This window comes from Bos grunniens, chromosome 18 (genome assembly GCF_055505025.1).
Source record: "Bos grunniens cultivar Pamir isolate PY7600 chromosome 18, Bosgru_T2T1.0, whole genome shotgun sequence".
Taxonomy (NCBI): domain Eukaryota; kingdom Metazoa; phylum Chordata; class Mammalia; order Artiodactyla; family Bovidae; genus Bos; species Bos grunniens.
In genome coordinates this window covers 46,876,944-46,886,937 of record NC_141182.1, presented here as the reverse complement: position 1 = coordinate 46,886,937, position 9,994 = coordinate 46,876,944, and the positions used below count along the sequence as shown (strand labels likewise).

The following is a 9,994-nucleotide window of genomic DNA, read 5'->3' as shown; positions in this document are numbered from 1 at the left end:
CCCATTAGCTAATTCTGCTGAACTCTGGCTGAAGTTTGATTGGTAGTTTTTGAGAATTTGAGGACACCCCCCAATGCTCCTTGCTCTGACAACTCCCTCATGTGGAAGGGACCTAAGCCTTGGGGTCCTTTTCTAAAGTAACCAGTTAGGGAACCTCCCTGGTGGTTCAGTGGGTAAGACTCCTCGATTTGAATGCAGGGGGCCCACGGTCAGGGAACTAGATCCTGCACGCTGCAGCTAAGAGTCTGTATACTGCAATGAAGATCCTGGGAGCTGCAACTAAGACCCAGTGCAGCCAAAACAAATAAAAATAAAAAACAGCCAGTTTTGTTTTATAGACAACTTCACTGATTCGCATGTGTGTGCGCGTGTGTGTAGGTGTATGTCTACCCATCAACTGTGTGTGATGTCAGTCTCTGAGTGTATCCTGTGTGCTTCACTCTCCTATGTGGAGGAGAGAATCTTTGTGCACTGACTGTGTTTCTCTACCTATGATCTGTAGTGTCTGTGTTCTCCAGAAGTCAGTCCAGGTGTGTGAATGTTCTGAGTATCTGAGTGAGTCTGTGTACCCTACAGTAGGCATTGGAGAATGGATCTATCAGGTTGTAGGTACATGTGAGCACCTTCCCCCAGGACCCCTTCAGCTCCTAAGCATTTCAACCTCATTCTGCTTACTGTGGTTGCTCCTACCACTGCCAACTTCTTCTCCAGAAGTTATAATTAACTGTGACAATTAAGTAGAATCTCTCAAATATTATAGTCAGGAATCCCTTCAAGGAGCTAATGAGGGATTACTACACGTGCACACAGAAACAGGGTGGATCAGGCTTTCTAGAATGCATGAGCTGCATGCACTTGTCACATACCTAAAGCCTCACCGTGCCCAACTTGGATTTTGCCTAGCCTCCTGCTTCACCCTCACCCATCCAGCTGTCCACAGCCCCTCCTAAAATCACTGAGTCCTCCAAACACTTCCCAGGTTTTCGGCAAATTTAATACATGTGTCTCAAAAGTCAATGGCGAGGGTAGTCAATAAAATAAAAACAGGCTCACGGGGAGAGGGCCACGGGCACACAGGGAAGGGCAATGAGTAGGCGAGCTGGCTGCAGCAGGGGGCTGCCCTTCCTTGGCCATCACATCTCATCCAAACCGTAGTCCTCTTCCGGGAAGTCCCCCACTGTCACGACCGATGGCTTGACGAAGGCGCCGTACTTGGCCTGGCATTCAAAGTAGCGTTTTCCATTCACGCTGCAGGACATGATGGGGGAGGCAGTGTCAGAGGGCTCGCACTCCAGATGCTAGCGTGGGCGGGCTCCCCCAGTAGTACACACATGCACTTACACATAAACGCACACGTGTGTGCACAGGCACACACACAGACACTAGAGTGAGGATCTTTACCTGCCATCATTTTTCCCTAGTGGTTCATCATAGCGGATGCCAATCCAGTAGCCAGGTTTGAAATCTGTCAGTCCTGCCCAGGGGAGAAATCCCTGTGAAGCCCCTCTTCGCAGCTCACCCCAGATTTGTGCCTGCCCACTGACTGTAAAGCCTGTCCAGGCAAAAACCACTCCTTGCTACCACCCAGGACAACCACCATCTCCAGCCCACTTGAATACGGTAGTCCCTTCACTGGTCTCCCTGTTCCCACCTCTGACCCCTTATTCACTCAACAGCCCCAGTCATAGGGGGCTTTGTAAAAATCAAAGAGAAGCAGCACCACTGGGGTTCTCAGTCCCTCAGTCATGTCTGACTCTTTGCAACCCTATGAACTGTAGCCCGCCAGGCTCCTCTGTCCATGGGATTATCCTGACTTTGCCCCAAATTCCTCAAAGGCTGCCTATCCCACTCAGCATAAAATCCACAATGTTTATGGCCAAATGATTTCTGACAAGGGAGCCAAGACAGTTTAATGAGGAAGGAATAGACTTTCCATCAAATCGTATTGGGGAGACTAGATATCCATATGTAAGAGAATGAAATTAGACTTCCACCTCAGACCATACACAAAAATTAATTCAAAATGGGTCAAAGACCTAAATGTAAGTTATAACACTAGAAACCCTTAGAGGAAAATACAGGAATAACTCTTTGTGGCCTTGTCTAAGGCACTGGTTCCTTAGATATAATACCCTACACACAAGCCAAAAATTTAAAAAAAAAAAAAAATTGGAGTTCATAAAATTAAAAATGTTTGTGCTTCAAAAGTCACTATCAAGAAAGTAAAAAGGGACTTCCCTGGTGGCCCAGTGGTTAAGAATCCACCTTGCAATGCAGAGACACAGCTTTAATCCCTGGTCAGGGGACTTAGATCCCACATGTTGCAGAGCAACTGAGCCTGCACACTGCAACTACAGAAGGCTGTGCACCACACCAGAGAGCTTGTGCACAGCGAGAGATCCTGCACGCCGCAACTAAGACCTCATGCAGCCAAATAAATAAATACTAAACAACAACAACCAACCCACCTACAGAATGGGAGATATATATTTGTAAATCATAAATCTGATACGGGAACTGTACCTAATGTATACAAACAACAACTTGTTATGGGCTTGATTGTGTTCCCCCAAGTTTAAATGTTGAAGCCCTAATCCCTTGTAGTTCAGAATGTGAACTACATTGTGTTGGAGACAGGGCCTTTAAAGAGACAATTAAGTTAAAAGGAGGCCATTATGGTGGGATCTAATCCAGGCTGACTGACATCCTCATCAAGATTATCTGGACAAAGACTCCAGGGAGTGCCTACACACAGAGGAAAGAGCATGTGAGGACAAAGAGAGGAGAGGGCCGTCTATAAACCAGAGAGAGAGGCCTAAGGAGAAATCAAACCTGCTAAGGCATTAATCTAAGACTTCCCGCTTCCAGAACTGTGAAAAACAAATTTCTGTTGTTTAAGCCACGCAGGGTGTGTGGTACTTGATATGGTAGCCCTAACATACCACTCAAAAACCAAAAAGACAACCAACCCAACTAAAAAATGGGCAAAAGAGCCGAATAATCTGTCTCTCTAAAGAAGACATACACAAGGCATTAAGCACCTGAAAAGAGGCTCAATATCATTAGCCACGCAGAAATGCAAGTCAAAACCCTAATGCTGGCACTTCTCTGGTGGTCCAGAGGCTAAGTCTCCACACACCCAATGCAGTGGGCTCAGGTTCGATTCCTGGTCAGGGAACTAGATCCCACATGCTTCATGGGGGTCTTCCCACTGAGACCTGCCACAGACGAATATTAAAAAACACAACACTGCCACATGCTACAACATGGATGATCCTTGAAATTATGCTTTTAGTAAAAGAAGCCAGTCACAAAAGACCACATATGATTCCATTTGTATGAAACTTCCAGAAAAGGCAAATTTTTAGAGACAGAACATGGATTAGTGGTCACCAATGTGGACCAGAGGAGCTGGGGTTTCCTAAATGGGGAATAGCTGCTAATGGTTATAGCATTTCTTTTGGGGGTGATGAAAATGTAAAACTGACTGTGGTGTGGTTGCACAATTCCATGAATACACTATAATGAATGGTATGCTTTTTTCATTTTTATTTTCTTTTAGCCATGCTGCTTGGTTTGTGTGACCTTAGTTCTCTGACCAGGGAGTGAACCTGTGCCCCCTGTAGAAGTCCTAAACACTGGACTGCCAAGGGATTCCTGAATGGTACTCTGAGTGAACTTTATATGGTGTATAAATTATAGTTCAATAAAGCTGTTATAAAAACAAACAACCGACACTGCTCTCTCCTGTCCCTGAGGCCTAGCACAGTCCAGCCTTGCCCGTGCCCCAGGCCTCACCTCTCATCTTTCCTTTCTCACTCCCCACGAGCCACGCTGACTTCCTTTCTCTGCCTCAAACAAGTCAAGCTTGTTCCTGCTCAGACCAAGCCCTTTCATGGCCTTTGCACTCACTACTCCCTCGGCTCCCTCTTCCCCCCTTTCCACCTTCACTCATCCCTTTCCTTCAGATAACCCTTCCCTCAGGAAGCCTTCCTGGGTTACTCTCAAGGGTCTGGTACTTCCTCCCAGCTCACACAGCCTCCTCAGTTTCCCTCATGTCTGCTCTGATCACTTCAGCCTGAGCTTCCCCCATCACAGCCCTAATAATTCTGCTTGTTTCCCCATCTCAGCTCTGATCACTGCACCCCAGGGTTTCACCTTAGAACTGACCCCTCTGGCCTCTGCTTCCTCTGTCACACGGCCTCTGCTTCCCACTTCCCTGCTGTGAACATACTAGGCCATCAGTCACACCTGGAGCCATCTCCCCTCCTGGACTGAGATCCCTTTGAAGGCTAAGTCCCCCACACTGCCCACTGCAGGGCAGGGCAGGGGGCCTCTGTGGGCCACGTACCTACATACATGACGGTGCCCCTGCGAGGGGGCTGCCCAGGTGTCCGCACCTCACAGCGGCTGCCCACAGGGATGGTGCTGGCCTGGGCCTCCTCCTCAATAAGGCGCTGGGAGTTCTCAGCCTCTTGCTGGGCCCGCTCTTCTTCATTGAATCGACCTAGCTTGTTGCGCTTCAGGAAGGAGCGGATTGAGTCTGTGGGTGGAGTGGGTGGTGGGGGTCAGACATGAGAGACCTGGGAGACCTCTGGCCTGAGGACATAACCTGCCATCCCCACAAGGCCAACATCCAGAGACAAACTCTCCCGTTCTGGGTGTTGAAGGGCTGTCATCAAGCCCCCCCCAGGTCTCCCACCAGAGCCGACCTCTCTACAGAACCCCTGGGCTTCCCCATAATCCTGAAAATAAACAGAAGGTGCTTGCCTGCAGCCTTTCACATTACCCCATCTTCCCTGGCCCTTCAACTTCACACTTAACTCCATCCGACCCCTGAAACCTTCCTCATCCCTCCCCCCACACTCTGATCTGTCGCCGCACTGGGCTCCACGTTGTTCTGTCCGGTCCACATAATCTACCACGCTCTGCCCTCCACACTGTGCCCTGACCAGGCCTCACACCCTGAGCCTTTCCCATGGCCCTGTTTGTTTGCCCACATGCCCCACACCTCCCAGCCTCCATCCATATCTCATGCCTGTCCACCCAGACTGCTCTCCCACGACCCATCTGTCCCCATGCCAGCCTTACCCCACCCCATACAGCGCCAACTTCCCCTCAGTGTCCCTGTCTATCCTGTGTGCCCCTGCACACACCTCTGCTTGTCCCCACACTTCCTCTAGCCCCCCAGGCCCCCATCCATCGCTGGGCATCCCGTACCTTGCCTCTGTTCATAGGCTTCTTGTGAGATCTCATACTTCTCCACCTTGGATATGTCCTCATACTCCCCAAGGCGGGCACCGCTGTGGTCAATGACCTGGAATGAGGTGAGGGAGGTCAGTGGGGATCAGGGTGTGGGCACAGAGACCTAGGATGCTGCGGGGGTGAGTGCGGCTGCACATTCTGCAGATTTAAGTCTCTCCTGCCTCCGAAAAACCACATTTCCCTACCTTCACCTTTATGCCAGCCTTCTGTCCTCCCTGGAGCCCAGCCAAAGGGCTCTACAGCAGGTGTCTACAATAGGTGTTTCACCCTCCGCACTCCATCTTGAGGCCCTGGAGGCTGCATCTGCCTCCCATCTACCCCATACGCCAGCATCCACATGATGGATGGCCCTAGGCCACTGGAACCCAAGGGCAGAGCTCAGGCCTTGCTCACCCTCTGGGCAGCATGTCTGTCTTCTCCGGACCCTGGGACCCTTCTACACTGACCCCAGCTTCCATGTCTTGGAGCATCTCTTCCTGTACCGTCCCTAATATCCACTCACTTGTTCCTCCAGGGTGCCCTGCTGGGCCCTGTGCTGGGTACTAGTGCTAAGTCGCTTCAGTTGTGTCCAACTCTTTGTGATCCCATGGACTGTGGCCTGCCAGGCTCCTCTGTCCATGGGACTTTCCAGGCAAGAATACTGGAGTGGTTGCCATGCCCTCCTCCAGAGGATCTTCCTGACCCAGAGATTGAACCCATGCCTCTTATGTCTCCTCAATGGCAGGCAGGATCTTTACCACTAGCATCACCTGAGAAGCCTGTGCTGGGTACTAGGGCCACAGTGCAAAATCAGATCAATCCCTGCCCTCAAGAAGTGACCATTCTGTTGGGAGGCCAACTGGAAACAAATGCACAAAGATGTGTATTAAACACCAGACAACGACAAGGTTCTATGCAGACAAATACAACTTGAAGAGGCTTCTGACAGGAAGGGGTATCTGAGACAAGGCCAGGAGGAACAACGGGCACAAAGCCCCAGCTGTATAAATGTCTTCAGCTCCTTTGAGGAACAGCAGGGTCAGCGAGGTAGGAGTGGAATGAGCCACAGGGAAAGTGGGAGACACAAAAGACCATTGAGGATTTTGGCTTTTACCCACAACGAGAGGCAGCTATGGAAGCGCTCCACTAGGAGGGCTCTGATCTGACTCAGGGGCTCACAGGCTCCCTCAGCTGAGTGTGGGAAGCAGATGGAGATGCACCGGGATGGGGGCAGGGAGAGGCTATGTGATGGCCCTGCGGAGGGGTGGGGTGGGGGCGGTGTGTGGAAGGGAAGGATGGAAGTGGGGCCAGTATGGGGGTACTGGGGAGCAGAGTTTAGATTCTGGATAGATTTTGTGGGTGGAGCCAACAGGGGCTGCAGAGAGATTAGATATGGATGTGGGAGAAAGACAGAGGTCAGGAACACCCTAAAATGTTTGGCTGGAGTCGCTCGGCAAAATAGAAACGGCCCTTATCTCTGGCCAAGGATCACTAAGAATGTCTATTTTCTACATTAGGGATTTTTGTAAGTTTGAGATTGCTGTTGTTCACTGTTATAAGAAATAGGGGTGATATTTAGAAACAGAAAAAGAATTTTAGAAAAAATACAGGGGAGGCAGGTGGGAGGGGGATTCAGGATAAGGGGGACACACGTATATCTGTGGCTTATTCATGCTAATGTATGGCAAAAACCATCACAATATTGTAAAGTAATTATTCTCCAATTAAAATAAATTAACCAATTAAAAAAATACAAATTCTCCAGAGGCTCCATCTTTAGGAAACTTTCCTTGTGTGGCCACGTCAGTCAGCAGCTGGCCTGTACTGAATCCATGTGTAAAACCCTCCTGTTGGAGATGCCACGGCCTGGCGTGATCCACCCAGCATCCCTAGGGTGAGACTGCCTAGGTCAGCCCAGTCCGTTCTAGGGGCTGTGAGTTCTAGTTCACAGTTCTAGGACTGTGAGCCCAACACAGTCCTGACCAACTCCCACTATGGTCCAGGACCCATCACTTCAACTGGGTCCTGGACCCAACTACGGAAGCAGCCTCCTCCTTGGTCTCCCTACTTTTCTGTCCTCCAGTCATTTCCCCATGGGCAGTCAGAGGGCACCTGTTAACATCTGACTCACACCAGGACCCTCCCCTGGCTGCCACTTCCCTCCACAACAGAAGAGGTCACTCTTCGGCCCCCATACCTACTCTGCTCCCTCCCACCTCAGAGTGCACATGCTGTGCCCTCCTCCTGGAGCATGCTTTTCCCTTCTTTAGTTAATTCTTCCTATTCTTCAGGTCTCTGCTCAGTCAGCACCTCCTCCAGGAAGTCCTCCTGGATCTTGCTGATGGGTCAGGCTCCACAGTATATGATCTTCCAGCTCTGTGATGTCCTCCTGTATGGCCCTCATCTCACTAACCCTTCCCATTTGTTTCTGTAAATGTTTAGCTAACAACTACCTCACATACTGGACAAAACTAAAACAGAGACCTTCTCAAACTTGATTCATGGCTATACCCCTGGCACATCACGTATGCTCAATGAATAGTTATAAATAAATGAAAGAGGTAATCTACCCATGTTCCTCCTTAGGAAAGTCAATTCCATCCTGAAGCTAAGTTTTCTCTTCTGCAAAATAGTGTTAATTATACCATTTTCTAAGTCTTATTTTCTGGATTCAATTCATCATTCAACAGTGAATCACTGAGCATCCTCTGTGTGCCAGGCTCTGTTCCAGGTACTGAAGAAAACTCCACGGTATGTCACAGGGTGATTAGTAAGAAGGAAAATCAAATCAAGTGGGAAAGGCAGGAGGTTTAAATTTTATACTGAAGGCCATGAAGCCCTCACACCCAGTGACATTTATGTAAAGACTGGAAGGAAGAAGCAAGCCGTGGAGGCATAGAAAAAACAACCATTCAGGCACAGGGACTAGCATCTGCAAAGCTCACCCAGGATGCTGGCTCGTCTGAGTTTTTGTGGGGGACACCGAGAACAGAGAGGATGATGTGAGTTGATGCATGCAGAGGTCCTCTGTGTTCTGGCTTCTGACACATGAGCCTCTTCGCTCACCCTGACCCATCTGACCCTCTGTTCTCTCTGCCTGGCATGTCCCTCCCACCTCTATTCTTAGGAGGCCCTTTCCTCATCCTTCAGATTTCAACTCAGGCAACCCGCCTTTCAAGAATCCCCTTCATATACCCCTGGGTGAGGTCAAGCACCTCTGCTGGATGCCTCCAGTCCCCTAGGCTTTTCTCAGCCCAGTCCAGATCGCTGAGTGCCAATAACTGGGGATGGGTCTGTCTCTCTCCCTGCTGGACTGGGAACTTCATGAGGTTAGAGGCTATCTTGGTTATCATATAGTGCAAAGCACTGCAAACATCTGTTGAATAAATAAAAGAACGGAAGGGAGGGATCCTAGGTAGGGAGGCCTCACATGGATGCGACAGCCGTCGTCTACGGGGTAGGAGCCCAGCAGCGCATCATCCTGATCCAGCTTGCAGTAGAACTTGTCGTCAGGTCCATACAGCTCCAATTCCATGCAAGAAGCAGGGCTGCCCACAACAAGCTGTAGTTTACACTGTGAGGATACAAGATGGGGGAGGCGGGGATGAGGTGGAAGGCTGTCAGTGGCCCCACCCTCTACCCTGAGGCTCCGTCCTTTGTATCAATAACCACCATCCCATCCCAGTTCCTCCAAGAGACCTACCCTTTGGGACCCACTAGGTATTCCTGGCCCCACCCCGTTCGGGCCTGCCCTCAACTCCCTGCAACCTCTGATTTTCCCTGGCCCCGCACCCATTCTCTGGAACCTAAGGTTCCACCTGGCCCCGCCCCGCTGAGGTCTCGTTCCCAACCTCTGCAACCTGGGTTCATTTCTGGCCCCTTTCCTGCGTTGTGGAAGACCCTCCATTTCTTCTTGGTCCCGCCCCCTCAACGCCCCGCCTCTCCGGACCCCGCCCCCATGACCACACCTTGAACTCAGCTACGGTGAGGCTGCGACTGTACCGCTTCTGGGAGCGAAAGCTGTTGAGAGAGCTGCTGATGAACACGTTCACTGTGGGCGCCGACAACCCCGTCACCTCCATCTCGCCGCGCCCTGTGGCGGCCCGCAGCCCGGACAGCCGCCTCACACCGGCTCCGCAGCCGCCACCGCTTCTGGGATATCAGCCCCGCCCCTGCTCTCGGACCTGGCGAATCCACGCCCTCCCGTCAGGGGAGTTCGCCAATCGCCGCGTCTATTCGCCGTCGGCAGGAAGAGGGTTCTCGGGTAGGCTTGGGTAGGCCCAGCCAATCCTGAAAGGCCTTCCACGGCCTTTCTCAGGGTGCAGTTCCTCCAATAGCGGCACGGGAAACGGCCTGGCGGGCGAAGGCTGAAGCCGAGAGGAAGAACTGGCAAAAGCTAGCCCAGTCCGCGAAGGGTAAACTCGCGCATGTGCACTGGCCTTCAACTTGCAAAGAGCTGGGGCGTCTTCATTAATGCTTAGTTCTTTGCGCGTTACGTGACGCATCGTTTTGCTGGCTCTCGTACTAGACTATTGTGTGAACTAGGGAAGCACGGCCCAGAAGTTGGAAGCAATTATTCTAGGGTATCAAGAGACTGAAGCAAGTAATTAATCAAACCTCAGGACAGACAGGCGAGCACAAAGCCGTTGGGCACCAGCACACGTGCCCAGCTCCGCCCTTAGTTTGGCGAAGCTAGGAATTCTGACCCTTCCTGCGACCTGTCGCACGGCGGAGCAAGCGCGGAAGTTGG

General features: G+C 51.0%; 1 protein-coding gene across 4 annotated transcripts; it reads right to left on the bottom strand.

Annotated features, from left to right (window-relative positions):
- Positions 1–975: 975 nt before the first annotated feature.
- On the bottom strand, positions 976–9,398 carry TBCB (tubulin folding cofactor B). 4 transcript variants are annotated; one of them, XM_086352192.1, is made up of 6 exons: positions 9,213–9,398; positions 8,675–8,818; positions 5,221–5,317; positions 4,352–4,543; positions 1,402–1,474; positions 976–1,248 (listed from the first exon to the last, which is right to left on the bottom strand). In XM_086352192.1, the coding sequence occupies exons 1-6, from the start codon at positions 9,324–9,326 to the stop codon at positions 1,134–1,136; spliced, it is 735 nt and encodes a 244-aa protein (XP_086208318.1). In that variant the 5' UTR covers positions 9,327–9,398; the 3' UTR covers positions 976–1,133. The 4 variants fall into 4 exon arrangements, with proteins under 4 accessions (XP_086208318.1, XP_086208319.1, XP_086208320.1 ...); XM_086352193.1 differs by lacking the exon at positions 9,213–9,398 and adding an exon at positions 9,096–9,195; XM_086352194.1 differs by lacking the exon at positions 1,402–1,474.
- Positions 9,399–9,994: the final 596 nt, after the last annotated feature.